This window comes from Chiroxiphia lanceolata, chromosome 8, assembly GCF_009829145.1.
Source record: "Chiroxiphia lanceolata isolate bChiLan1 chromosome 8, bChiLan1.pri, whole genome shotgun sequence".
NCBI lineage: Eukaryota > Metazoa > Chordata > Aves > Passeriformes > Pipridae > Chiroxiphia > Chiroxiphia lanceolata.
The window spans coordinates 15,011,633-15,038,203 of record NC_045644.1 but is presented as its reverse complement, the minus strand read 5'-3'; the positions used below and the strand labels follow the sequence as shown (position 1 = coordinate 15,038,203).

Below are 26,571 nucleotides of genomic sequence, written 5' to 3'. Positions count from 1 at the left end.
AGGACACCACAACCACTGTTCAGAAACCACCAGCCTTCATCAGTGCACACCAACAGAGACAAGCTCATATGGACCCACCGAAGACACTGCTTTTTTGCAACGATCTCTCCTGCCAGAACAAGCCTGCTGAATGGTGACAAAAAGTCCAGCAAGAGCTGGTCCGACAGAAGCCAAAGGAGACAGTGCCCTTTTTTCATATGCCAACCAGCAAGGAGGCCCATGACACCAGCAGTGCCCCAGGCTTGAGAATTTGCAGTGTCCGGCAGCTGAGCTGACCACATGCTGCACTGGTCTTTCTGAATACCCAGGATCTGGGCTCCTTTTACCAACTTCTTGCCTGCAGAGCCTGGAGGCTTTTTGAGCTTTTCCTTTTGCTTCTCCTTTCCCACATTTCCATGTTGTCTGCATGTTATGGCAACTGCATGGCCACAAAACCCCAAAGAGACTTTGAATCTTCATTCTAAGGCAACCCCCATCACTGGAGACAGAGGAACATTTCTGAGGACAGTGACTGCCATTAAATCATCACCCTGCTGCTTAGAAAGGTAGAAGTATGATAGGGACACATGAGGATGGTGTCTCTAAGGCTGGAACTAGATTTGCTTAATCATTTGTGCTCTTGAGGAACAGCAGAAAGGTAGGGTGACTGCAAGGATCACGTTGTCTCATTGTTCACTGAGTTAGTAGATAACTCAGAAGTCAAGGGTGACCCAATGAGTAATTGCTCAGGAACCATCAATAACAGAGAAAGGCTCAATGTCCAACTCCTTGGTTAATTATTACTGGTTTCTCTGATTAAATCCACGTTTTTGTAAATAAAACTATCCCTAGTGCTAGGTCCTCTAGGCCAGAACCAGTACACTGCTGATGAGAGCTGCAATCTGATGCGATGTGTAAGAAATAAGTGAATGAAGCAGTCACTTCCTCCATCCAGACTGCTGCTATGATTCTTTTCTGCCCACTGGCACAGGTGTCCTGTGGCCTTGCTCAAACCCACCTGAAGCATTGATACCAAGGGGACCACTTGCTGGTGAGACCTTCCTCTGTAATGTCCTGTCCATTGCTTGTCTCGGTTTTCAGTACAGGTCACAGCCCATCCCTGCCCCATCTTTGCTCTCATTCAGAGCTGGAGTGTTTCCTTTAGCACTCTCTTTAATGTTCAAAGCAAGTACACCCTCACTTTCTCTACCCTCATACCTGGGACATGCTTCTCCTAAAAACACACAAAGCCACCTCACTGTCCTTCAGTTCCTTCCATAAAGCTTCCTTCACTAAAATACCCAAAAAATCTTCACTGGGACCAAGATAATCAAAGCAGTAGCACCTCTCTGGCTGACAATATCAGTTTCCCTGTATTCCCCTGTTGTCCAGCACACGGTATAACTTTTCGAAAAATAGGCATTGTTTCATGCCAATCCAGGACAGAGGTTTCTGCCAAGCAATCTACAAATCAGTCCAGCCCTCACTACTCATCTCTTCTCTGAAGAATTTATTTCTCTGCTTTTCTGCTTTGTCATACTGTAATGCCATTCGAGTTCAAAAGCCTTTTTATTTTCGAACTTTAAACACAGAGGAAAGAGCCAAACTCTGTGTCAGCAGAATATTCATCTTAATTGAGCTACTAGTATCTTAATCATGACCATGACTCATGAAATCTCACGAGCCATGAACTCTTAAATCAGATATTCTGAACTACATTGATTATAAAAACAAATTTAATAATTTCTTCTTCCAAATTTGGATCCTTCCTACTGCCTGCACATGTCAGTGCTGATGATAGCTCTGACACCAGGATTAGGCAGCCATTCCCTTCTCATATCCTCTGTTAAGAACTACCACTTACGTTCCCAAGGTGTGTTTTGGGAGAGAGTGATACTCCTGTTGGATCCACATGAGCTGAAAATACAATGATTATAGGCTTTCAATGACCTGATTTTGTTTAAGGGGACAAAAGTGCTGCCACCTTGTCAAATATCACATTTTTGCTGTATATCCTCATAGGCTGCAAGCTATTGACAAGACGGACAGAGAAATCTGAATCCTGCTTTTGCTTCCTAAGAAGGTCCACTGTCTCTGCTGTCAGAGGGATTCTGTTCAGCTTTTACAGAAGAGGAGGCAGCAAGGTTAAAGTTGCTTTATCTCTGGGTCTCTACTCTTTTAACGGACCACTCTGATGCCATTCAGATCTTTTGTTGGGTATTTTGCAGGGTGACTGATACGAGTCTGGGGCTTCAACCATGACTAGGCAGCAATGACCCAAATGGCACATTCCCCAAACACTGTCTGGTGAGCAAACAGCTTGTGCTTCACATTCAGAAAACGACATGAAAAATCCCTTAGAAAAAGCACTTGGTCCTCCCAAGAAACCTCATCACATGCCCACCCCCGTCTCAAGCTCTGAGGGCCCACAGCCCAGGATGTCTCACAGCCCCCTCACCTCATGAGTCAGGTAGTGAGAAACTCCCTTCCATTACAAATTAATGTCTTCATCACCCATACATATCAATGTGCTTCTCTCTACCCAGCAGTTGCTGCACTGCTCCTACTGGCTGACTACAGCAGGCCTTGTTTTCCAGCTCTTGCTATCATGTTTCCCTCCCTGGCATTCTGGATATGATTGTATTCTCCTCTGGTGAAGCAGGGGTCTGATTTTTCAGGCTGTGCAACATGGATCACAGTCTTACCTAAAAACATAAATAAATTTTAGAAAACCACAGCAAGAGGGGGGCAGCTGCAGTGTTTATTTGACAATCACATGCAGTGCTACACAATTCAGTCCCCCTACTTGCTCAGCTCCCTTCCTCCCAAATACTGCCCAACAGCTTGTTGCTGCAACATCTGGGAATGAGTCCTTTTATTCAAAACAGCCAACATCAGTTTCCAGGCCAGGGACTGGTCTTTCAGGGGAAGCCAAGGGAAGAGGTGTCAGGCTTCATCACCTAGTGCACGTCCTCTGCAGCCTGAGGACGGAAGCAGTATCCATCTGTCCATGTGGCAGGGAAGACCCTGGAGTCTCTGTGTCCTTGTCCCAGCACGGTGCCTTCCACTACAGAATGTTCTTTGCAATTGCATTCAGGGTCCTCACTTTGGCCACATCTGCCACCTTTATGGAGTACTCGGGGGCAGAGAAGGACGCTCCCATGGCAACGTTTGGATTTCTGTCAGGAAAACCAATGGTTACTATCTGCTGGTGATACAGATGGGTGAGACAGAACACAAGAAAAAAACCTATCTCCCCTCATCTCAGCAGTGGCCAAAGAACCTGCTGGTGCCACCCAAACTGAAGATGGGACAGTAACAGAAAGAATAATAATCCAAAGGCAAGAAACAACAGCATCATCAGAAACCCAGTGCAGATCTGTGGACAAATATAACCCATTCCTTGCTCATTCCTCTGAGGCACATCTCACTGGCTTCCCAAGTTCTGCATGCTGGTGTCAAAAGGCAACTACATCCCAGAATCTGCCTTCCCAAGTGCCACACAAGTGCACTCACAACTCCCAGGCTGGCAGCAGAAGGAGAAATGCTCCAAGGATCTGGTTCTGCATGGAGCTCGTGTCCAGATGAGGAGCACTGTTGGATTCATACACTGCAGAATACTGTGTCAGGCACCTCTCACAATTTCAAGCACAAGAGTGCAACAGCACCCAGGAAGTTGTTTGAAATTTATGCCTGTTCTACAAACTCATGTTCACACTCATCTAGCCTTTCCCTTGTACAGTTCTGCTAAAATATAATCATAATCAGTTACCTGAACTTCATCCCTGAGTCCCGGGCTGAGCGAGCAGAGCAGTGAAACTCAGAAGCAGTGGAGCCTTCCAGAATCCTCTGCAGGTTGCGCTCCGTGATGCCACCTCCTGGTGGGAACAAACCCGATGTCACACACCAAGCAGATGACACTGTCCCAGACCTGACATCACGATGGGACCTACCCATAAGGGACAAGCACCATATACACTGACGGGAAAACACAGCCCTTGGGACAATGGAGACCCAAGCACATGAAAAGAAACAGGAGAAGCCTTGATTCATGTTATTCTACAGAACTAGAGCTGTCCCCAGTTCCTGCAGTGAGCAGCAGCTGCAGGGCTCTAGGTGGCCTTTACTCACACTGGGGCAGGAGCTGCTCCTCCTGGGCACCCGGCTCAGAAAGCCAGATCAGAGAGTGGATCCCAAGAAGGAGGCTAGGAAGGGCGGGCTAGGGATTGAGGACCTGGTAAAAGATGACAAAAAAACATTACCTGGCACCACCACAATTCTGCCCTTTGCCTGAAAGAAGAATAACGTGTTACTGATATTGCTCAACACTACATCCACATTGTGTATTTGTGGTGTGGCAAAGAAACCTCACATGCAGCACTTTCCACAAACTCATGGATGGCACCGTGGCCTACAATTCATTCCCTCTCACCCATCTTTTTTGTTCTGTTCATGTTTTACAAGGAAATGTGGAGAAGAATTTGCCGTTACAGCTAAAACAACCTGTCCCCATTCCCTCCTACCTCTGTATCCCACCTGGTTACCTGCTGTATTTCCCTAATAAGAACTGTGAAACATCCAGCAGGGACCTCACTTTGCTGTTTGTGTGGGCTCATCACACCAGCTGTTGAAACCAACTCCCACCACCCTCCCCACTGTCTGTGAGCTAGAATGACTCAGCCAGTCTTTGCTGTGGGAGAGTTTAGGGCCCAGCCCATATGGAATTGGGAAAACAGATTAAAGCCAGGCAAGGGAGGGAAGGCAAGTGCTCCCTGACAGAAGTGCCCTTATAGAAATGAGGGCTACCATAAAGGTAGCAGGCAACGCCCAGAGGTAGCAGCCACAGGAGAACACAGCGAGCACTTACTTGTTCCGCAAGCCTCTTAATCAAGGACAATCCTTCCAGTGCTGAGCTGTCACAGCCACTCGTCAACACCCGCTCAAACCCCAGAGAAATCAGGGTCTCCAGTGCCACCAGAGGGTCGTGCACCATGTCAAAGGCTGAGAGACCAGAACAACAGCTCAGAAATCACTCGGTTCATTGTGCTCAAGCCCTGTCCCCCAGCCAGCTCAGGCCCTCGCAGCAGTGCCAGGGCCACCATCCTCAACTCCTCAGACACCTCCTCTCTCACAGTGCAGTAACACAACTCCCCAAGCCTGAACCCCCTGGACCTTCCCTCTCCTGCACAGCCTGCAGAGCTTTCCCCCTGCAGAGAACGACCCAAGGACACTAAGCTGAGCTCCCTCCCAGCCCCACCTGCCGCCGGCAGTGGGGCACAGGGTGGTCCCTGCCCGGGCCACTGTCCCCAGCAACTCACCGCGGTGAAAGGTGACTGGCAGGGGACGGCACACGGCTGCAACAAGAAGACAAATGGTCAGTCAGGGCTGGTACAGAGAGTTCCTTGTACTAGAACCAGAAAAGCACATGACAGGAAAGAGGGCAAAGGCTCCTCAAGGCATTCTTAGGCAGTTCAGAAGAGTCCCAGTACTTGCTGGGAACATTGCAGCAGCTGTTGTTTGGCCAAGCTCTTTGGTGGGGAAGAGTTATCCTGCCCTTTGAGAAAGCAATAAACCATTTGTTTACCCATAAAGAGTAAGACCAAAACCTCCTATCTTGTCTAGAACATGCAGAACCTTCATTTCCACCATAGATGTCTTCCTCTGTAGGAAGGAAGTTGTATCATATACCCAGGGAAAGGACAGGACCATTGCTCTTTGAAAGCAGGAGAGCTGATTTTTGTGATTTCTTTCACTGCCTACGATTTCTGCTCTCAGACCACAACAAACTTCACCAGTGGTGCTCTATTTACTACGTGAAGTTTATTTCTACAAAAAGAAATCCACCTGCCCTAGAAACACGGGTTCCAGCAGAGCACCTCACTGGCCTAGTGGAGCCAAGTCCTAGCAAGACCCTTGTCTTTTGCTGCATTCCTTACAGCACATTCACCTTTGTACAAGACCCTCAGCAGCACACCACAAGGGAAAGGCTCAGCTCTCTTTAGCTTTGCCTGTAGCTCACAGAAGAGATTAAGAAAGAAAGGGAATTTGTTTCCACACGTTTGTGGTCTGGACTAATGAATTCCCACTGCAGCTTCAGTAGCCTTTTATATGTTTCCACCTCTCTCTTGTCATCTTTTCTCACTGGGTGTGTTAAGAGAAAAAAATGAAGATGAATTGCCAGCTACCCACAAGGCCAAGGTCCAGGAGACACATATCCTAGATATGTGCAGCAGGGAGATAAAGAAAAAAGGGCAAAGAAATAAAGGGACAAACCCCAACAGTTTAATGCTCTAAAAGCAGCTCATCTAAGCCTTCTCAGACCTTGCTATTATGGCCCAGGTGGCCTCAAACTCTGTGTGAACAGTTTGGGGCTGTGGGCCCTGGGCTGCAAAGTTTCTTAACTACTTAATGTCTCACGAGTGTGGCAGCACATGAAACTGGAGAAGCTGGAAAGAGGGGGCAAGACCATAGACGGGACATGCAGACCAAAGCACTCTGTACAGCTCTTTCTGGGCCCCTGTCCCAGCACAGAGCTGTGCCCGCGGACACCTCACCCAGCAGCGCCGTGCACAGCTCCGTGTCGATGCGCCCGTCCTCGGTGAGGGCCCCGAACACGAGCCCGTCGGCGCCGTGCAGCTTGGCCAGGCGGATGTCGGCCTTCATCACCTCCACCTCGCGGTCCGAGTACAGGAAATCGCCGCCGCGGGGCCGGATCATCACGAACACCGGCACCCGCACGCACTGCTTCACCACCTGCAGCAGCCCTGCGGGCGGCACGGGGGGCTCAGCGCCCCGACACGGCACCCGCGGCCCTGGGCGGGCGGGACGGGAGACGGGAGGGAGGGGAGAGGAGCGGGGATGGAGGGATGGCTGGGCGGGGGCCCAGGGGCGGCTCACCCATGCTCGGAGTGGTCCCTCCTTCCACGAGGCCCGCGCACAGCTCGATTCGCCCGGCACCTGCGGAGAAGCGCGTCAGAACCGGCCCCGCCACACCGCCGGCCCCTCCCGCGGGGCCCCCCGGGCCTTACCTCCGCGCTCCGCGTTGACGGCGGACTCCACCGAGTCCACGCACACCTCCATGAGGAACCCATCGTCCATGCCTGTGGAGCGGGAGCGGCGCGGTCACACCGAGCCGCTCCATGGCTGCTGCCCGGGCCGCGCCGCCCGGCCCCGCCCCGCCCCGCTTCCGCCGCGGGCCCCGCCCCCGGACCCGCTTCCGGCCCCGCCCCCTCGCGGCCGGGCCCGCGCCGCCCGGTGGCGCGAGGGCGGGCGCGCGGGCGGGCGGAGGCGCGAGCCGGGCGCGGCCCGTCGGCGCGCGGCGCGCGCAAGCTCCGCCCCCGGCCCTTCGGCCCCGCCCCCGCCGCCACGCGGGCCCCGCCCCCGCCCCGCGCGCGCCCTGCTCACCTGCGCTAGCGGCGCGCGGGGGTCGCTGCTCGCGCTGCCGGTCACGCGCCGCACGATCGTCATGGCGACGCCCGGGTGTGCCCGGAAGGGCTCGCTCCGCGCTTCCGGCCTCCGCACTTCCGGCGTGGCTCGGGATGCTGCGGGTGGCGCGCGGCGGGGCGCGGGGGCTGTTGCAGGTGCGGACATCGGCACCGTCGGCCCGCGGCCGCCTCCCCCCGCAGCGCTGGCTTCAGCTCCGGCTGCTGCACCAGGAGCCCCTGCCCGCCGCGCCGCCGCCCGCCGTGGGGCGATGGCTTCTGGCCTGCAGCGGCGCCGTGGCCGGTGCCGTGGTGCTGGGCGGCGTCACCAGGTGAGCGCGGCACCGCCAGCCTCGTTGGGGCGCTCAGAGGGGGTCCTTAGGGACAGCGGTCCCGGCTGCCCTCCGGTCCGCGCCGGCGGTGACGCCGCAGCAGGGACCCACCCCGAGCGTGCCTGTGAGAGTCCTGTCACGTCTTTCCTTCCTGGTTGCAAGGGACATGGTGAGGTAGGGCTGGAAGTACCAGAGAGATTTTCACGGTGTGTTGATGCCACTTCGAGATGACTCTCTTACACGTTTGTCGTAATTTTAGGTCTGATCACTTACAGACTGTCTGATTTCCATCCTGTTTCTGTCTCTGAGTTTAATGGTTGTATGAGCAAATGTTTTAAGAGTTATCATAAAACCACAGAATATGCTCGGATGGAAGGGACCATCCAAGTCCAGCTCCTGGGTTGCTGTGCAGACAGCAGCTCTCATTTCAGCTCAGTGGATTTACCTCCTGTCAGGGAGTGAGTTGTGCCTGCTCTGTCTCTGCCCCCAGGCTGACAGAATCAGGCCTCTCCATGGTTGACTGGCACTTGGTGAAGGAGATGAAACCCCCACAGACACAGCAGGAGTGGGAAGCTGAGTTCCAGAAGTACCAGCAGTTCCCGGAGTTTAAAATGTGAGTGTGCAAAATTGGAAGGAGAGTGGGCTGAGACCATCCCTCCTGCGACTGAGCCACTCGGGGAACTCTTGTAAGAAGGAAAATGTTTTCTGAGGTCACTAGAAAGGCACACAAAACCTGCCTGGTGGTGGCTCCTTCCTTTTTCTGAGGAAGGTGACCCTGTGTCGTACAAAGTTCAGTGTAAGGCTGTTGCATCACGTGAAAAGGTTCTTTGTTTTGCTGTCTTTAACAGCCTGAACCATGACATGACCCTGGCAGAGTTCAAGTTCATTTGGTACATGGAGTACTCGCACCGCATGTGGGGCCGTGTCGTGGGCCTGGTCTACATCCTGCCTGCAGCCTATTTCTGGCACAGGGGCTGGCTCAGCCGCCCCTTGAAGGGCCGTGTGCTCGCCCTCTGTGGGCTGGTCTGCTTCCAGGTGAGAGAGCTCTGCAGCCACGGGGATTATCATAGAATGACCTTAAAGATTACCCACCTCCAACCCCCCTTGCCATGGGCAGGGACATCTCTCACTAGAACAGGTTGCTCAGAGCCCCATCCAGCCTGGCCTTGAATGCTTCCAGGGATGGGACATCCACAGCTTCTCTAGGCAAACTGTTCTAGTGCCTCACCCACCCCCACAGTAAAGAATTTTTGCTAATGTCTATCTAAACCCACTCTCTTTCAATTTGGTATCTTCTGATTGAGCATAGCTGATTCAGTGGGATTCATGACAGCTTGAGGGGTGTCAGTGCTGGTGGCTGGTTGAAGGCAGAGGAAGCAAGTTGCTTTGCCCCTAAGGTTTATCTGGTCTTAGTAGTTGCTGCTGCCCTGTCTGGCTGTAACCCCTCTCCTGTTCTGTTAGGGGCTGCTGGGGTGGTACATGGTGAAGAGTGGGCTGGAGGAGAAGCCAGACTCGTACGACATCCCTCGGGTCAGTCAGTACCGCCTCGCAGCACACCTTGGCTCCGCACTGGTCCTGTACTCTGCAAGCCTGTGGACAGGGCTGACTCTGCTGCTTCCACAACACAAGGTATGGAGTGCTGTGTCAGGGGTCAAAAGCTCAGGGTAGTGTCAATTCAGAGGTCTAGGGTGTGATGTGAAGGGTAGGGAAAGGATGTAAAGGCTGATGGTGCTCTGTTTTAGTCTCAGTTCCTGACTCTGACCTAATACTTAGAGAATACTTGCAGTTTACAAAATACCATTCTGTAAACATCGTGGTTATGGGACACTTCCTTTGTCTTATGATGTTTGGCTCAAAAGGGATTAGACTCAGAATTTGTGGCAGTTCAGGCAAGGGTGTGCCTGGCTGGGCTAAATGGTTTTTGCCAGTAACTGTCCAGTGGCCACTTCAATTTCTGCACAGAGTTGGACTTAATTAGCTGTGGTTTTGAGGAACCACTGACTTGTGACTGCTGTGTGGTGGTCTGTAGATTCCTCCTGTAAAATAAAGGCAAACCCATTGTCCTGTACATGCAGTGAAGGCTTTTCTTAGCTGCTGCCAACAGTACTGGAAATGCTTTGCCTTGATTTTTTTCTACTTTTCTTTGTTTTTTATTTTACAGTTGCCTGAAACGCATCAGCTCCTCCGCTTGAAACAATATGTTCATGGCACTACAGCTCTCATTTTTCTTACTGCCCTTTCAGGTAAGGCTCTTTCTTTCTATTGTCCCATTTGCCACTCATTCCTCTCTGCTGTTTGTTTTTTTCTGCTGGTCTGGTGGGGACTGTAAGCAACCCCATCCATTCTCTGGGAAATGTGCTGCTGTCACGGAGCTTACAGTCAAGAATGTCCTTACTGGTCTTTCCAGGTGGAGATGTGCCTTCCAGCCTGCCTGTGCTATGTGATCTCTGTGTATGTTTCTAAAAGAAATTCAGGATCAAGCTGAGCTCTTGAATCAGAGCTGTGCAACCTGGAGTGACACCTTTGCCTACTCTGGTAGTCTTTATTTTTTGCTCTGGAATTGCAGGTGCCTTTGTGGCAGGACTGGATGCTGGCCTTGTGTACAATTCCTTCCCCAAAATGGGGGAGCACTGGATCCCAGATGATCTCCTTGCCTTCTCTCCTGTGCTGAGAAATATCTTTGAGAATCCTACAACTGTACAGTTTGATCACAGGATCTTGGTAAGTGCTGTCTTCCTTATGTGTCTGGGCTGCTTCTTGGTTGCCTCCTGCAGCCAAGCTGTCCTCTTTGGGCTGTGGTTCTTTCTGTCAACTTGAGTGATTTCCAGGGTGTCCAAAGGGCCTGAGAGCATCTTACCAATTTGCTTCTGCAGGAAGAGGAAGTTTAGCATTCTTATTTTCAATGTGGCCTTCTTCCTTAAGGAGGTCTTCCTCCTGCGCAAGTAAAAGACTTTGTTTCTTTGTGTCTCCTTTTCCATAACGTGAGCTACAGTGGGAGGTAGCCCTTGCTATTGAGATGTCTGGGAAAGCTGTGTGAAATAAAACTTGGAAATCCTGATAGTGAATGCTTCCTTCAGCATTTCTGAACCTGCTTTACACAGTAGTGCCCTGTGAAAATATCTCAGCTAGTTAGAGCAATCCGATTATTAAATACCACTGCCAGCACTGCTGTGAACTAAGCCATGGCTAAGACTAAAAAGGAAGATTAAGAGGAGTCACCTGGGCTGACCTGCACAGCAAGATTATGCTGGTGCACTACAGCCGAGTGGTGGAAAGGAGATCGGTTTTCCAGATGACAGCTTCCACCTTCAGTTGTCAAGGTGAGAGCTGGGAAGAGGGCAGACATAATCCCTAATGAATAGAAGAGGAAAAGCTGTTGGAAAGTAAAGCATTAATTTGGAGCAAAAATGAAACTCTCTGTAACTTCAGTTAAAGTTCAGGGTTGTTAACCTCATGGCGTGGGAGCTCTGGGATTTGGTCATGGCCATTAACGTGTTTCTCTGGTTAAATATTGCTCACAGAATTTCTTCTACTGCATGGAAGGTGCAGCCAAAGGCCACTGCACCCATTTCCTTTGAACTTTTGTGGAAGGGTGGTTGTTTCCCTTCCCTTCTGTAGGGAATTGCCTCCGTCACAGCTGTCACAGCACTGTACCTCTTCTCGCGGAAGATCCCACTCCCTCGCAGGACCAGGATGGCTGTGACTTCCTTACTGGCTGTGGCTTACATGCAGGTACTGCCTTTTTTGTTGTTTTTGCCTCAGCTTGGATCTGGGCCCAAGAGCTTGGAGCTGAGAGGTAGAGCTGCCTAGACCCTACACCTCACCATACTGCATGCACACTCTGAATTTGGGGGTGGGAAGTCCTGCTGTGGCTTGTGAGCTTTTCTACACCACACTTTGTGCTGGGGATGGTATCAGTGGTGCATCCATAGCTGCTCTTAACCTCTTCTCCCCTTCTTGGCAGGTGGGCCTGGGCATCAGCACACTACTGCTCTATGTCCCCACACCTCTGGCTGCTACCCACCAGTCAGGCTCCCTGGCACTGCTCAGCATGGCACTGTGGCTCATGAGCGAGCTCCGGAGAGTCCCCAAGTAACCCACCCGCAGGAGAGCCCTGCCGGAGGGAGCTGCAGCGCCGAATCCAGGGGCGGCCCAGACCCTTCACTCCGGGTGCACGGGCGGATGTGCGCCCGGACGGGTTGGCGCAGGGAGGCGGCGGGTGTGAGTGTAAACTTTGTAACATAAAAGAGTTTCTACGGAGCAGTTCGTGTGTGGCTGAGGGCTCCTTTCGGGAGCGAGGCGCGGGGGCGCGCCGGCAGCCCCGGGCCGCGCTGGGCCGAGCGGATCCGAACGGAGCCGAACCGAGCCGAGCGCAGCCGGGCGTCTCCGCCAATGGGAGGCGGCGCTGGCGGCGGCGCGGCACGTTCGGCCCGCGGATTGGCCGCGTGCCGCGGCAGTGGGCGGGGCTGGGCCCGCGGAGCGGACGGAGCGGAGCGGCCATGACGGCGCACAGCTTTGCGCTGCCGCTCGTCCTCTTCTCCGCCTTCTGGGGCCTCGTGGGCATCGCCGCCCCCTGGTTCGTGCCCAAGGGGCCGAACCGCGGGTGAGTGGGGGCTCGGGGGTACCGCGGGCGGGGGGGTTCCGGGGCCGGGCCTCCCCGTGCTAACGCCGGTGTCTCCGCAGGGTGATCATCACGATGCTGGTCACCACGGCCGTGTGCTGTTACCTCTTGTGAGTACCTTCCCCCGCCCTCCGTTGGCTTCCCCGGGCCCGGTGGCTGCTGCCCAGCCTCCTCCCGTTGGTGGACGGGACAGCACACGGGCTGCGGTCCGCCTCGTTCCCGGGCCCGTCACCCCCTGGGTGCTCTGGCCCTTCCTCTGTGCCGCTGGGGCTGATGGCACATTGGGTCCCTTTGCAGCTGGCTCATCGCCATCCTGGCGCAGGCCAACCCCCTGTTCGGGCCGCAGCTGAAGAACGAGACCATCTGGTACGTGCGCTTCCTCTGGGAGTGAGCAGTTCCCAGGAGCCGACGCCTGAACCGAGACCCCCCCACCAAATCCGTCACCGTGAGTGGGCAGAGGGCTGGGGTGGCAGAGATGTCCTCGCTTGCTTGCCTCTTTCAGGCAGGGGAGGGAGCTGCAGCCTGGCCCTTGCCAGGCTTGGGAAGATGCTTTGGCTTCTGTGCATTGTGGCTCTGGTGAGCTGGTCTCCATATGGGGCTGCTGCCTCTACACTGGGCCTGAGCAAACCAAGCACCGTGGTTCTCAAGATTTGTGGGAGCTTCCTCATGGGTGTTAACTTCTCCTCTTTTCTCCCTCTCCCAGCTCTTGCAGCTGTTCCAGCCTCTACCCTCCTGTACCAGGCAGCCCCCAGAGGTGCTGGGACAGAGGCTGGACCCGCTGCCCCAGCGCACCTGGAGCAATGCAACCTGGACCGATGATGGCTCGGCCCCTGAGCATGGCAGGCAGCACCCCTGGACAAGGGCCTAGTAAGCTGGCACTGGGAGCAGCCAGGGAGAGATCCCTTCAGCTGCCCAAGTGCTGCAGTCACTGAGCACCATCCTGCAGGGGTTCTGTGTGGTGGGGTTCCAGTGGATCCTGTCCCAGCAAAGCTTGCCCTGTTCCCTCAGCACTCAGCCCTAGCCCCCAAGTGAAACCCCTGCTCGTAGTCCAAGCTGCCCACCTTGTTGCCCTATCCCTGGTCATTTCAGGCACCAGCTGCCCCTCTGCATGAGAAGGCAGGAGCCATTGCAACCTCTGTCTGTCTTCTGTGGTGGGGGTGGTCCCTGCTAAGACAGATTGTGGCTGTGGGTGGGAGAAGGGAGGGCTGACCTTGGAGGAGCGTGCAGACCCCCTTAAGTGTGATAAGGGAGGTGTTGGGGTCTGCTGGAGGGGATGAAAGGAGGGCTGTGTCTCCCACCTCAGCAGTGAGGCAGCTGCAGTAGTGTCTAGATATCTCCACCACAGTGACATGGGTCCAGGTTGTGAGAAGAACCCAGTAGGGCATTGTGTTTTAGGTTTCCCCTTATTTATGAGATAATTTATCTGTATTTATTTATTTATTTGTCTGTGTTCAATTTGTCTTGTGGAAATAAATCCTTTTTCTAGTAAGTGATGTTGGAGGCTGAATCATTTGCTGCTTTGAGGCTGAGGAACAGTCTTGCCCTTACTTAGACATCTTTCCTTCCCCCTAACACTGCTCTTGCAGCATGAGAACAAGGCTGGGATCCTCAGCTGTTGAGGAGGAGGTTGGCAGCACACTGGTGCATGGAAAATTTTATCCTTGATGCCACCTGTGCACTCATGCTGCGGGACCAGGGTCACAAGTAGGCAACAGTATGTGCCAGAGGGAGAATCAGCTGTCTGCCCAGCCTCTCACAGTAGGCAGCCATGCTGGGGCCATCTCCATTGCCTGTGCAGCAGCTGGAGCAGCTTAGTGGCCTCTTTGCCAGGCAGCTCTATGAGACTGGGGTGGGAAATAAGGTAAAAAAACAGGGACCAATATCTTCCAGGAGCTCTGAGTGGGCAGGCTTTTCCTCTTAGGAAGAAGGCAGCAAAGGATGCTGTCTCCAAGGATCACAACAGTTTGGTTTGCATCAGAGCTCCCCAAGCTGCTACCAGCTCAGCAGTCCTGCTCGGATAAGAGGGAACAGGAAAGGAGTTCCATCATCCTGCCATGGCAGCACAGATGTGCAGCCCCCCAGCCACTCCACCAGCCAGGAGCAAGTGCTGCTGGGGAGCTGTTCCCTAGAAAACAAGACCAGTGCTGGATGGCTCAAGGGGGTTGTTTATTGCTACAGGAATGGGAACGGCTGAATTCAAGTAAAAAGTGACAAAGTTCATTGGACTATCAGTGGGCTCCAGCCCCAGGGGAGGAAGCCTTGTGCCTCTGTGCACAGCTACAGCCTGGACGTGACCTGGGGCTCTGAGCTGGACTGGGGGTGGTTCTCCCGTGGGCAGGCCCAGCCTGCACTCAGGGGAGACAGAACCACAGGTCCTGGCACTAGTGCCCAGTTAATATGTGGGACTCCACGGGGCAGATGTGCCCTGGAGGGAATGTATGAAAGGAATGGCTGCCCGCTTTGGTGGTGCCTTAGGAACCAATCGGTCACCCCTCAGGGCCGAGTCTGGGATGCTGGTAGGAGGATTGTCCTAGGAGGGTAAGACATGGCAAAGGGCACGATACCTTTTCAGGAATGCTCAAAGAGGGGCCAGGCTGGGCAGAGCAGCCTGGTGGAACTCATAGCTCACCTGGTTCCTGCAGTAACTTTGCTAGTGACTGCTGTTCTCCAGCCTGTGGGCTTGTCAGGGCCTGCAGAAAGGCCACCCCATGTGATGAACCACAGCACCTCACCAGGTTGCTCTGCAAACCAGTGGCTGAGTCATGGGGTGGCCCAGTGCTTCGGGCCACAGCCCTAGGTTGGCTGCCTCAGTGATAGCGTCCTGTTATCTGAGGGACCTGCCAGGGCTGCAGCCTTGAGCCCGCTGGCAGCAGAGGACTTTGCTCCACACCATATAGTGAGACACAGGCCAGAGGGCAAGGAATAAAAAGATTAGGACTGGGGCAAGGTGGAGAGGAAAGCTCCAGCATCCATAGGTGCCTCAGCCCACAGGCTCTGGTTCTGATGTGGAGATGAGGGAGTGCAGAGTTGAGATGGTCTTCAAGAAAGAGTCCAAGCCCTCGGAGACCAGCTTGTCAGCCAGTCCTGGTTCTGCTGGTGCAACTGGATGGTGGGTACCACCGGTGTCATGGCACATTTCCCTGGCCCAGAGGCACCACCACCTTGTCCAGCCAGAGCAGGGTGTGCTGGGCCATGCGCAGCTGCCGGCGGTGGATGCGGCGCAGCCGCAGGAGGTAGAGGACGATGGCCAGTGCTACCACCAGGATGCAGGCAAAGAAAAGATAGTGGTTGTAGACAAAAGAGAGGCGCAGCCAGGAGGCATGTGCTTGCCGGATGCTCTCCTGACGGAGATCCCTGTGGAGAGAAACATCAGGACTGGCCAGGGTCCTGCCATGGTCTGTGCTTCCACTCCCCTTCTGGGGATGGCAAAGCCCTCACCTAGTGCAGTTACACCTACTCCTCCCCAACCACCCTTCCCTGCATGAGGCCATCAGTGAGCCGACAGTACCTGAGTGGCAGAAATCTTGTCTTGTAGAGGATGGCTCCCAGTGTCCACTGCACCTCCCGGTCGTACACCAGCTGGGCCGTGCGCAGGCTCGGGTAGTCCAGTGGGAACTGGAAGCCCTCGTGAAGGACTTGGTACATCCAGGCTGATTTGAAGCACTGATACCTGCAAGGCACAGCACACAGGAGCATCAGCCAGACATTGCCACCTGCACTAGTCCCTTACCACAGCAAAAGCCTCCCAGGAGGTCCAGCCATGGCATCCCCCAACAAATCCATTTACTTAAGCCGGTGCTGGTCAGCATGCGCCGAGTAGAGACCACCACGGAAACGCTGGGTCAGCACCTCCCACTGCTGGCTGCAGTACTCCTGCCACAAGGAGAAGGTGGGGTTCAGGGCAGAGAAACAGCCCTCACTCTCAGCCCCAGGTACAGCAGCTTCCCAGCCCCTGGGCTGGGGCAGCACCCACCTGGGCAGCGGAGGTGAAGGTGGGGGCACTGTATTGACCCCCCAGGCGCAGCACATCCTCGGTGCAGTAGAAGAACTCAGAGAAGCCATAAAATTCGCTGTTGCTGAAGTCGATGGGTGCTTTGTAGGCCCCCAGCAGGGAGTCTTGGCTGCTGTTGGACCCTGCCAGGAGGGGCTGCAGCAGCTTTGCACAGGTCTGCCAGTCCCCTCGTCCCCGCACGTACAGGGTTTGGCCGCCCCTTGTCACCGTGTCCTCCAGCCCCACAGGCAGGCAGGGGTCCAGGAAGGGCATCTTGGGGCTCAGCCCTGTCTGCTGGCTGTGCAGGCTGGAAAACAGTCCAGAAAGGAACAGCAGTTGCCCAGGGGGTTCTATACTACCTCCCGAAAGCCTAGTCTAGCACTGTCCCACATCCAGATACCCCTTACACCAGACCAGGCTGTGTCCCCTTGTACGCTGCAGTGCTGGTGCCTGCCCTGCCACCTCTTGCCGAGCTGAACTCACCAGACCTGTCATGCTGACCTGCAGCTACATGCTTCAAGCACCTGTAGGGTGCAACAAGGCACAGCCCATCCCACCCAGCTCACAGGGATCTGTACCCCTGCATAGCCCCTGGGGATCTGGAGGCAGGGTTTGCTCCCGGCACCGGAGTACCTGGGCACCAAGCCTCTCCACCTCTGGGAACAGCTTCACGTAGTGCTCTTGGAAGGAGAGGAGAGACAGGAGACAGAGAGCTCGAGATGGGAACGCAATGGAAAGATGTGCTGAGTGAATCGGTGCTGGAGAAGGAGGGAAAGTCAGAGCAGGAAAAGCCAAAAGCCACTAAAGGAGCCCCCCTGTAGCCTGTTACAAGGAAAGAAGGAGGAAGGCAGGGAGCTGTGGCACTGCTAATGCCTGCCAGACTTGGAAAAGGGCAGCACCCATGCACCCTGTGCCAGCCCAGGCACCTGCTGCCGCTGCACAGCTGCTGCCAATGTGGCTGTGGGAGCTGTTATTGCCACAGGCAGCTTTTGAGACACACTCAAGGGGGAGAGGGCAGCATGAAGGAACCAGCACCTCATTTCACAATGCCCCAGCAGGGGCACCGCTAGGTGAGGCAGCAATACCGGTTGTGCACATAGGTTTGGTTCAGCACCAGCTCCTCATAGCGCTGCCGGGCAAAATTGCCCCCAAAGCCCAGGAAGGTGTTGACGTAGACACGGTAAACGTGGCCAGTGTGCTGCACATCACAGCCCAGGTTGAATTCTGCCAGCAAGCTCTTAGCAGCTTCCTCCTAGGGACGCAGAGAGGTCCTGGATCAGCGCAACCCAAGGAAGGCAGGGGCTGCTCTTGGGGCCAACCAGGCACACACGCACCTGCTGAGGGGAGGAGACAGCTCCAGAGTCGGGCACTTCGTAGGCGATCTGCAGGGAGGCACCTCCCATGTCCAGGATCCCAACTGTTCGTTTCCGAACCAGGGACTTTCCCTGGTCCCCCAGCGCCACGGTGACCATTGCATCCTCCTCTGCAACCCACAGCAGCATGTCAGAGAGAGGCAGGGCCTGGGGCAGTATCTCCTCCCTTCCACCATTACCGCCCACAGCTGATGGGTCCTGGCACTCAGGACTGGCCACACCCTGGCTTTGAAGATTCCCCCAAGGCATCCACAGGTGGAAGCCACTACAGAAACACTATCACAAACCCTCTCTCCCTGGTTCTTCCCCCAAAATGCTGCAGATGGCCCCCTCACACAGTAACTTGTGACCAGGGCAAGGCTCCTCCAAGTCCCAGATCCATTTCACACATACGACTGGGATCAGGCATTGCTGCCTACTCCAGAGGTTGGTCTTAGCTCCAGCACTGGGGCAAGGTCCAGCAGAGCTCTGGTCAGACCCTCCCAGCTGTTCTACAAGCAGCCAGACTCACCATCCTCGTGATCAAACCGTCCCAGGACAAAGTTGATGCCAATCCAAGCATAGACACCTGCACAAGATAGAAAATGTAATTATGACAATATACTAAAGAACACCAAGCAGTGCTCTGTGGTAGCTCCTACCTTCCTGTTTCCCTGAGATTACTTCTGCATGTGATTTGGAGAAGAGGAAATCAAACTCCAGGGGCACGTTTCTCACCAAGTCCTCCAGGATTGCAGCTTGCTGCCTGCAAGGGCATGGGAAAGGAACAGATGCTAGGGGACCTTCACCAGTAAGGCTGGTGAACAGACAGCAGGGATCACCCAGCACTGAACCCCCTGTTCATCCCCACAAGCCGTGCTGCTGCACCCAGCATGCTCTGGTGACAAGAAATACATCTATCTGTTTGAGACCCTCAGTAAAAAGTCTCTTCTCTCAACTCCCTCCCAGCATGCTCAAATCCTCCTTCTGCATCCCTCACTGCTTGCCCCAGCAACTTGCCCTTTCCTTTCTCAATTCCCCCAGAATTCCCAATTTTCCCAAAGAGACAGCTGTTGGGGGTGAGAGATTCCAGGGTATCCATGGCTCGCCTGACACAGGCCATAGACTCACCGCTCGGGCAGCAGCCGCATGCCCGCCGTGCACAGGATGTACAGCGGCGTTTCCCTGTGCTTCTGGACCGGGACGTGGGCGGCCGCGAACCGGAGGAGCGGGCGCAGGTAGGGGGTGGCCCGCTCGGGGGCCGCCGCGGTCACGGAGATGCCTGTCCGGGGAAGGAGCTGTGAGAAACCCGCCCCGTCGGTGCGCAGGGGGCTCGGGCTGGGGACGGACAGCGGGGGCACCCACCCGGTTTAATCTTCTTGACGACGGGGCGGCTGCTCCTGTCCCTCATCTGCTTGATGTCCAGCAGGTCGTGCGGGTTCCCGTTGTGCGGGGGCCAGAAGTAGACGAAGACGCGGGATCCGCTGCTCCCGCAGTCCACCACCACGCCGTAGTTAAGGGCTGAGTCCTCGGTGTCGGTGGCCGTCAGCTCCTCCGCCCGCGCCAGGTACCTGGGGCAGGGCGGCGGGGCAGTTCAGCACCAGCGGCTCAGCACCGGCGGCCCCGCTCCCCCGGCACCCCGGCCCCACTCACCTCTCGTCCCGCCGGGCGCCGCGGGGCGGCGCGGCCCAGCGGCGGGGAACGGCGCCCGCCAGCAACAGCAGCAGCCCCAGGAGCAGGGCGAACCCCAGCGCCACCGGGCGCTGCCGCGGCCCCGGGCACGGTCCCGCCGAGCGCCACGACAGGCAGGAAACACCGATCCTGCAGGGCAGAGGCCACACCTCAGCACTGGGACCGCGCCGCCACCGGCCCTCGGGCGCGGCCCGGCCCCCCTCACCTGGCCATGTGCGCCCGCCGCCGCCCGCCCGCGCATCGCCGCTAGCGGCCCCGCCGCCGGCACCGGCGGACACGTCACCGCCGCCGCTGCCGCGCCCCGCCGGGCGGAGATCCGCCCACCGCCGCACGGGGACCAATCGGCGCCGCCGACCCCCGCCTCGGCCACGCCCGTGCGGCCCGGTGACCAATCGGATCGGGGCGAGACACGCCCCTTCTCCCCCCCCCCCAGTCTGGCGGGGCGGGGCCCGGCTTCGCCCTTGCTCCTGCACCCGACCTTCGCCGCGGGGCGTCACGCGGGGGCCCCCAGCCAATCTCGGCCGCCCAAATAAACAGCACGCGCCGACGGCCGGAGCGGCGGGCCCGCCGGCCAATGGCGGCTCTCGAGCCGGCCAAAGGTCGCGGGCCCGCCGGCCAATGGGCCGCGCGGCGGGGCGGGCCGCCAAGTTGGAGCGCCCAATGGGCCGCGCGGGCCGGCAGGGCGGGCAGTCCCAGCAGCCAACGGGCGGCGCGCTGGGGCGCGCCGGAGGGAGCGACCAGCCAGTGGCGGCGCCCGGGCCGCGGCGGCGGCGGCCAATGAGCGCGGGGCGTTCGGGCTGTGCGCGGCTAGTCCAGCCAATGGGGGCGCTGCGAGGGCGGGCCCCGGGCAGTGGCGGCCAATGGGTGCAGAGCAGGGGCGGGGCGTTGCGGGAGGCGGTGCGGCCGGGCCGGGGCGGTGGCGGCGGCGGCGGCGGCGGCGCGATGGAGCTGGGGGCGGGAGCGGGGGCGGGCGCGGGCCCCGGCGCGCGGGGCGGCGCGGAGTCGGGCCGCGTCCTGCTGCTGCTCATGGGAAGCGGTGGCGGCGGCCCGGGCCGGGCGCGGCGAGGCGGCGCGGAGGCGGAGGTGGCGCCGGGTCCCGGTGCCGGCTCGGGGGGCCCCGAGCCGCGCTCCCCGCCCGCCCCCGACTACGAGGCGCTGCCGCAGGGCGCCGCCGTGTCCACGCACATGCTGGCGGGCGCCGTGGCGGGCGTCATGGAGCACTGTGTGATGTACCCCATCGACTGCGTCAAGGTGCCGGTGGCGCGGCGGGAGGGGCGGGGGCGGCGCGGCGGGTGCCCCGGGCAGGGTCTGAGGAGCCGCCCGGGCGGGCCCGCCCTGTGTTGCAGACGCGGATGCAGAGCCTGCAGCCGGAGCCCGCTGCCCGCTACCGGAACGTGCTGGAGGCCCTGTGGCGCATCGCCCGCACCGAGGGCGTCTGGCGGCCCATGCGGGGCCTGAACATCACGGCCACCGGCGCTGGGCCGGCGCACGCCCTCTACTTCGCTTGCTACGAAAAGTTAAAAAAGACGCTGAGCGACGTTATCCACGCGGGGGGCAATAGCCATGTGGCCAACGGTACCGGCCCCGCCACGCCGGGGGGGGAGCGGGGCGGGAGCGGCAGGTGTGGCGGTCAGGAGGCTCGGTCCCGGTGCGGGGTCGGGGTGCCGTGGTTGTCCTAAAGCCCTGTGCTCTCTCCAGCCGCGAGCCACAGCCGCACGGCGCCGGGCAGGGGAAGCACCGCTCCTGCGCCCACTGGAGCTGCTGCCAGGTATCTGGCATGGAGCAGGTCGGTGGCCCTGGCCCAGGAGGATGCCGGTGGATGAGAGCTTCCTGCAGACAAGCCGGGACTGGCCATGGCCCCGTGGGTTGGCAGTGCCAGAGCTCGCCTCAGGAGTGCCACGTGGGTTTGGAGCCTGTCTCGCCATGGTGCCTGTTCCGTCTCAAGGAGCTGCCACAGTAGGGAGAGCATGGGGCTGAGGGGAGAGCAGGGCATGTTCTGCCCTTGGCAGGCACGTAGCAGAGTGCTGTGTTGGGCTGCTCCTGCACGGGACACGGGGACACCATCCTAAGGGCCCCTGCCATCTGGTGGCATTGTCCTGTCCCTCAAGGAGTGGACCCAAGTGAGTCCCAGTCAGCCCATGGGACTACCTGGCTGGGGAGCAGCCTGTCACAACCCTCTGCCTCTCCTGATCTCTCTCCGGGTGGGAACCACTGAAGACCAGCCTGCCTTTTGGAGGGGAGATGGAGGCTACCTTCAGATCTCACCCTCTTGCAAGGGCCTCCTGTGCTTTGGCAGGGGACTCGGGGCTGTGGTGGAGCCCCAGGGTCCCTCACCTTTCCCCCCCTCACATGTGGCAGTTCTTGTTTTGCAGGTGCAGCCGGGTGTGTAGCAACGTTGCTCCACGATGCAGCCATGAACCCTGCTGAAGGTAACAATGGTCCTGGCCTGCCAGGGAGGGGAGGAGCAGGGTCTTCTTGAGCCTCTGGGGTCCCCTCGGTGGCATGGAAGTTGCTCCTGTTGCTTTCCTGACTGCAAGGATCCTTTAGGGTCACATGGGTCCTCTTAGGGATGCTGGTGGCTGCCTGTTATGGACAGGGTGGGTAGAAGAGATTAACTTGGAAGTGCAGCACACCCCAGCTTAGGAGGAGCTGGGAGGGAATGGGCCTTTCACCTAGGAGTTTGGCTGGGGACTGTTACCTGGAACAGGGAAGAAGTCAAGAGAGATGTGATCTGCACTGCTAAAGTCATTCCAAGTGTGTTGAAGCTGGGCATTGCTGTGGTGGGAACTCTGGAAGACGTGGTACGGTTGTGGGCCTGTGTTCAAGAAGAAAATTAAAAGTATGGGATACAAAAACATGCTAGAGAGGTTGGGAGAAGGGAGATCTTGTGTTGTGGAATGTCTGGAAGATGATGATTTTGTTGAGCCTGGTATGTATGAAAAAACAGTTTGCAATTTAAGTCTGTGAACATGGTGGGAAAAGGAGGAATAATGAGGAAAGGCCAGTCATGAAGGTATTTTTTCCTCTTAAAATGGGAGAGCTTGTGACAGTTCAGGCTCTAGCTGATGTGGGCCCAGCAAGGCTCGTGCCTGCCCACTGCATGGCTGGGACTCGAGGAGCAGGCAGCTGCCTGGCTAGACCATTGTCATTCCTTCCCTGGAGCTTCTCTTGTCATGACTGTAGTAGTTTATAGTCACATCATTTTTATCTCCCTGTGTCATGTTGAGACAGGGGGAGACAGGAGAGGGGCGGGCTCCGCTCTAGGGTTCCCTGTCCTACTTTTGGATGTGTTGGGGGGTTTGGCATCTGAATTTTTGCCCTGGAGTGGCAGTGTTTCGACAATGGCTGCAAACAGTTCCTGGCTGGTGAGCTCTGTGATGTGCTGTGGTTATTCTGGGCTTCAGTGGGGGTGGCTGGGGAGGGACAGTATTATCCAGATCAAGAGCTGTCTGGAATATAAAGGGAGTGAATGCAGAGCAGGTTCTTCAGACGGCATGGTAGTTCTGCTGCCATGGATGAGCAGTTGCTCGGGAGTGAGAGGCTGGATCTGGAGTGTAACTGACGGGATATCGAGATGTTCCCTGGGGCTATGGCAGCTGCAGGGTTTGAAGGTGGTGATGTCTGTCTGACAGGGAAGCTTCAGCAGATCTAAATGGCTGGAGTCCTGTCTGGGGACACCCGGCGCTGCTGGTTCGAGTTGTCTGTCATTAGCTCTTAGGCCCGCGTGACCAAACTCCAGGCATTTGGAGGGGAAGCCTGGCTTCGTGTTTACCCTTCTCTTTCCTCTTCCCCTCCATGCTTGGGTCCTGGCTACTGCTGCTGCTGCTGCTGGCTACCACTTTATGTCCCAAGTGGTCAAGCAGAGGATGCAGATGTACAACTCGCCTTACCAGCGTGTGATGGACTGTGTGCGGGCTGTGTGGCGCAACGAAGGGGCCGGAGCTTTCTACCGCAGCTACACCACCCAGCTCACCATGAACATCCCCTTCCAAGCCATTCACTTCATGACCTACGAGTTCTTGCAAGAGCAGCTCAACCCCCACAGACAGTACAACCCAGGCTCCCACGTGGTCTCCGGAGCCTGTGCGGGGGCTGTCGCTGCCGCCGCCACTACGCCTTTGGACGTTTGCAAAACACTGCTCAACACCCAGGAGTCCTTGGCCCTGAGCTCCAACATCAGCGGACACATCACAGGCATGGCTAATGCCTTCAGGACGGTGTACCAAGTGGGCGGTGTGACCGCCTACTTCAGAGGGGTCCAGGCCAGAGTCATCTATCAGATGCCCTCGACAGCGATTGCCTGGTCCGTGTATGAGTTCTTCAAATACATCCTCACCAAGCGCCAGGAGGAGCGTCGGGCTGGGAAGTGAGCCAGAGCCAAATGCTGTTCCAGACCTGCCTCACATCCCCCTCCTGGTTTGTCTTCTGACCCCTCTCCCTTTCAGTTTGGTTTGTGTTGAAGAGAGGGGGCAGTGAAGCCCTTTGGGGTTTAGCAATGCCGTTTTTCCCCTGTGACTGTTGCAGCTCTGCTCAGGCTGCACAGCTTGCTCTCTCCCAGGGTCCTCCACGACACCCTGCTGGGAGCTGCAGCCCAGGTCACATTCCCTCGCACTTTGGTGGAGCTGTGCTCCTGTCCTTCCCTTAACCACAATGTCTCACACAAAGCTCACCCCTCTTCGGAGGGGAAGGCGAATGTCCTGCCCGGCTTCTGGCAGGGCCAAGCTGAGCTCACAGTCGCCAAGGAGGAGGTGATGGCGGATGCTGGGGGCTTTGTCTGGCCTTTGGCTGAAGCGAAGTGTAAGCCTTGGCCGTTGTCTTGTAGCACGCACACGTGATGCTGACTGCCGCAGTGGTGGTGGTGGTGGTGGGTGAGGGGGAGGATGGCACTTGAGGAGGGAGCCTGTAGGTTTGTTTTTGTTCCTGCTCTTGACACCTCCAATAAAAACAGTTCTGCTCTGTCCTCATGTCCCATTCTTACTCCGGCATGGCCCAGCTCCTGGCACTGTGGCTTTCTGACTGCCTGGTGCTGAGCTCTTTTGATGGATGCCAAAGCGGGGAGGGAAGTGGGATCTGGAGGTGATGGTGGGAGAAGGGGATCTGCCTGGCCCGGTCACCCTGGCAGCCTGCAGGGATGAGGGTGTTGCCCATCCCATTTGGCTCATGATCCGTCACTTGCTGCTGGTGTGGGTTGTGACCCCACAGGGGAAGCTGAGGTTTATGCTCCTCAGCCAGGTAGTCCCACACCCTCAGTCTGAGTAGGAGTCCTCAGGATGCTTCCAAACTGCTCTGAATGGAGCTGGTGGCAGGAGGGTCCTGAGTTGTGTGTGTCAGGAACAGCACAGGAATTTGGTGCTGAGTGATGGTGGAGGGTTTTCTCATATAGGAGATTCGGGGCTTGGCAGCACTTTTGCCCACTCATTTTGAGTAATTAAACTAGTTTGATGCTTGATGAGCATCTTAAAATTCTATCAGCACACTTGCTCAAAGTGCTAGTATTTTTTCCAATCTAATGGTAATTAGAAGAATAACTTGGTTTTCTAATGTGTTGTTAGTTGTCTTGATACTAATTTATTTTAGGGTCCCACCCAACTCTGGAGCTGTGAGCTATCCTCACGGTGTTGTGTGCCGAGCATTAAAGCATTGCCCCATTGTGCTGACCTGCCCAGAGCAGAGCTCTGGGTTTCTTGAACAGGGTGCTCGTGGGTGATGCCTGACTCTCCCAAGGTGCATGCAGGAGTGGCATGTGTCACCCAGTGCCATGCCCAGAATAACTCCCTGGAGGAAATGCATTCACAGCCATGGTATGTGCAGCTGGTGGGTGTCCGGGTTGGCTTAGGCCTGCTCCAGAGGGTCTGCTGGCCTGGCCTGCACATAGGGCTGCTGGAGTGGGCTATGGTGAGGACAAAGAGGGGTTTTCTGCAGCTAGAAAAGCTCCTGGGTGAGCAAGGGGGATGCACAGCCCTCAGGGCCACTGGGCTCTATCACTGCTGGGGGACTGGAGGGCAGGGACCCCTGCACTGCAGGGCTGGATGGTGGCACCCTGCCCAAGCCCCAGCCCAGCACAGGATCCACCTTTCCCTTACACATCTCTCATGCCCTGGTTCCTGAAGGTGGTGAGAAAAGCTGAGTGACCTCCTGTGGGATTTTTGATGGCTGCCTGGCAAGTCTGGGTGCCCCTGGCACAGAGCAGCCACAAGCACTGTTCTGCAGCCCTGCTCCACCTGGGCTGTGTGCTGTACCCATCCTCTGCTCCCTGGCATGGGCTGCAGGCTCTGGTCCCTGTTTTTTCTGCACAAGCAGAAGAATGAGAAACTCCTTAAAGACACAAAATCCACTGGAGGTTAAGAAGTTCAAATTTTCCCACCATTTCAAGAGCTGGGGCTTTAAAGAAATAGTCTGAGTATTACAAGATTTGGCAGCCCGGCGTCTCCTCCACCCAAGAGTGAGAAGCAGAGATGGCTGGGATAGACCAGGGCAGGATTAGCTGGGTGGGCAGGGCATGAGACAGGACTTTGCAGAAGATGGGTATGACTAGTCTCTGCCAGGACGCGTCTCTCTGCCCAGGAGCTGAAAGCTGTTGGCAGAGCTGCAGCTTTGCCTTGAGCCTTCACTGGGGCAACGACAAACCCCGTGGAGGGAAAGGCATAAATGGACTGGGGCTGGAGGAAGATTCACACTATTAAATCCATCAGCTGCTGGAAGAGGCTCTATAAATGTCAGCGGGTAAAGGCATGATTGAAAGTGTCTCCAGGATGTTTCCTGGAGCTGCCCACAGAAGTGCTGGGGGAGGGAGTGAGACCCCCAGGAGTGGGGAGATAAAGCAGCACAGCACAGAGATGCTGTGATGTGAGTCATTGGCCTTAAGCAGTCCCCTGGCAGGGGCATGGCCTTTCTGGTCTCCTGGCACTTTGCCAGCTTATCCAGCAGCATCTGGGTGAAGCCCAGTGCAGGCAGCAGCAGCCCTGCAGGGAATGAGACTGACTGTGATGGATTTGGCCTGCAGGGAGAGCAGAGCTGCCATGGGAATTCCCAGATATCCCTTGGGCTAGGCCACAATAGACAGGAAAAATCCCCTCTCCTGTCTCCCATCCTCTGAACAGAACCTCTGCCACAGACCCCTGGCCGTGGCAGTATGCAGCTGCTCCCTGGCTCTGCCAGCGTGGGGATATTCCCTTGCCTCATG

At 56.6% G+C, this 26,571-nt stretch overlaps 5 protein-coding genes across 6 annotated transcripts; 3 read left to right on the top strand and 2 right to left on the bottom strand.

Moving 5' to 3' along the window:
• Window positions 1-2,720: 2,720 nt before the first annotated feature.
• Window positions 2,721-7,446, bottom strand: CUTC (cutC copper transporter). Its single transcript, XM_032694852.1, is given in 10 exon segments — window positions 2,721-3,158; window positions 3,752-3,857; window positions 4,242-4,269; window positions 4,847-4,980; window positions 5,298-5,333; window positions 6,534-6,743; window positions 6,877-6,936; window positions 7,008-7,079; window positions 7,384-7,416; window positions 7,419-7,446. Coding segments are annotated over 10 exon segments (819 nt in total). The 3' UTR covers window positions 2,721-3,046.
• A 90-nt stretch (window positions 7,447-7,536) lies between these two features.
• On the top strand, window positions 7,537-11,995 carry LOC116790250 (cytochrome c oxidase assembly protein COX15 homolog). 2 transcript variants are annotated; one of them, XM_032695033.1, is made up of 8 exons: window positions 7,537-7,559; window positions 8,223-8,345; window positions 8,581-8,767; window positions 9,194-9,361; window positions 9,894-9,975; window positions 10,299-10,453; window positions 11,351-11,464; window positions 11,697-11,995. In XM_032695033.1, exons 2-8 carry the CDS (start codon window positions 8,245-8,247, stop codon window positions 11,826-11,828), a joined length of 939 nt encoding a protein of 312 aa, XP_032550924.1. In that variant the 5' UTR covers window positions 7,537-7,559; window positions 8,223-8,244; the 3' UTR covers window positions 11,829-11,995. The 2 variants fall into 2 exon arrangements, with proteins under 2 accessions (XP_032550924.1, XP_032550925.1); XM_032695034.1 differs by lacking the exon at window positions 7,537-7,559 and adding an exon at window positions 7,621-7,732.
• A 176-nt stretch (window positions 11,996-12,171) lies between these two features.
• Window positions 12,172-13,842, top strand: LOC116790249 (V-type proton ATPase subunit e 2). The gene is made up of 4 exons (XM_032695032.1): window positions 12,172-12,335; window positions 12,416-12,463; window positions 12,651-12,798; window positions 13,057-13,842. The coding sequence occupies exons 1-3, from the start codon at window positions 12,232-12,234 to the stop codon at window positions 12,742-12,744; spliced, it is 246 nt and encodes an 81-aa protein (XP_032550923.1). The 5' UTR covers window positions 12,172-12,231; the 3' UTR covers window positions 12,745-12,798; window positions 13,057-13,842.
• A 656-nt stretch (window positions 13,843-14,498) lies between these two features.
• ENTPD7 (ectonucleoside triphosphate diphosphohydrolase 7) lies at window positions 14,499-19,614 on the bottom strand. The gene is made up of 12 exons (XM_032695031.1): window positions 19,594-19,614; window positions 19,350-19,517; window positions 19,062-19,267; window positions 18,828-18,978; window positions 18,359-18,462; window positions 18,229-18,285; window positions 17,679-17,827; window positions 17,430-17,596; window positions 16,327-16,651; window positions 16,141-16,226; window positions 15,862-16,023; window positions 14,499-15,707 (listed from the first exon to the last, which is right to left on the bottom strand). Exons 1-12 carry the CDS (start codon window positions 19,599-19,601, stop codon window positions 15,479-15,481), a joined length of 1,812 nt encoding a protein of 603 aa, XP_032550922.1. The 5' UTR covers window positions 19,602-19,614; the 3' UTR covers window positions 14,499-15,478.
• Window positions 19,615-20,321: 707 nt separating this feature from the next.
• Window positions 20,322-24,345, top strand: SLC25A28 (solute carrier family 25 member 28). Its single transcript, XM_032695319.1, has 4 exons — window positions 20,322-20,639; window positions 20,735-20,963; window positions 21,761-21,817; window positions 23,241-24,345. Exons 1-4 carry the CDS (start codon window positions 20,331-20,333, stop codon window positions 23,756-23,758), a joined length of 1,113 nt encoding a protein of 370 aa, XP_032551210.1. The 5' UTR covers window positions 20,322-20,330; the 3' UTR covers window positions 23,759-24,345.
• Window positions 24,346-26,571: the final 2,226 nt, after the last annotated feature.

Coding starts and splice junctions, on each gene's coding strand:
- LOC116790250 (XM_032695033.1), top strand. CDS start 8,245: ATGGTTGACTGGCACTTGGTGAAGGAGATGAAACCCCCACAGACACAG. Junction 8,768..9,193: donor GTGGGCTGGTCTGCTTCCAG/GTGAGAGAGCTC, acceptor CTGTTCTGTTAG/GGGCTGCTGGGGTGGTACAT. Junction 9,976..10,298: donor TTTTCTTACTGCCCTTTCAG/GTAAGGCTCTTT, acceptor CTGGAATTGCAG/GTGCCTTTGTGGCAGGACTG.
- LOC116790249 (XM_032695032.1), top strand. CDS start 12,232: ATGACGGCGCACAGCTTTGCGCTGCCGCTCGTCCTCTTCTCCGCCTTC. Junction 12,336..12,415: donor CCCAAGGGGCCGAACCGCGG/GTGAGTGGGGGC, acceptor GTGTCTCCGCAG/GGTGATCATCACGATGCTGG. Junction 12,464..12,650: donor GCCGTGTGCTGTTACCTCTT/GTGAGTACCTTC, acceptor GTCCCTTTGCAG/CTGGCTCATCGCCATCCTGG.
- ENTPD7 (XM_032695031.1), bottom strand. Junction 18,286..18,358: donor AATCTCAGGGAAACAGGAAG/GTAGGAGCTACC, acceptor TATCTTGTGCAG/GTGTCTATGCTTGGATTGGC. Junction 17,597..17,678: donor CTGTCTCCTCCCCTCAGCAG/GTGCGTGTGTGC, acceptor CTGCGTCCCTAG/GAGGAAGCTGCTAAGAGCTT.
- SLC25A28 (XM_032695319.1), top strand. CDS start 20,331: ATGGAGCTGGGGGCGGGAGCGGGGGCGGGCGCGGGCCCCGGCGCGCGG. Junction 20,640..20,734: donor ACCCCATCGACTGCGTCAAG/GTGCCGGTGGCG, acceptor CCTGTGTTGCAG/ACGCGGATGCAGAGCCTGCA. Junction 21,818..23,240: donor AGCCATGAACCCTGCTGAAG/GTAACAATGGTC, acceptor TTATGTCCCAAG/TGGTCAAGCAGAGGATGCAG.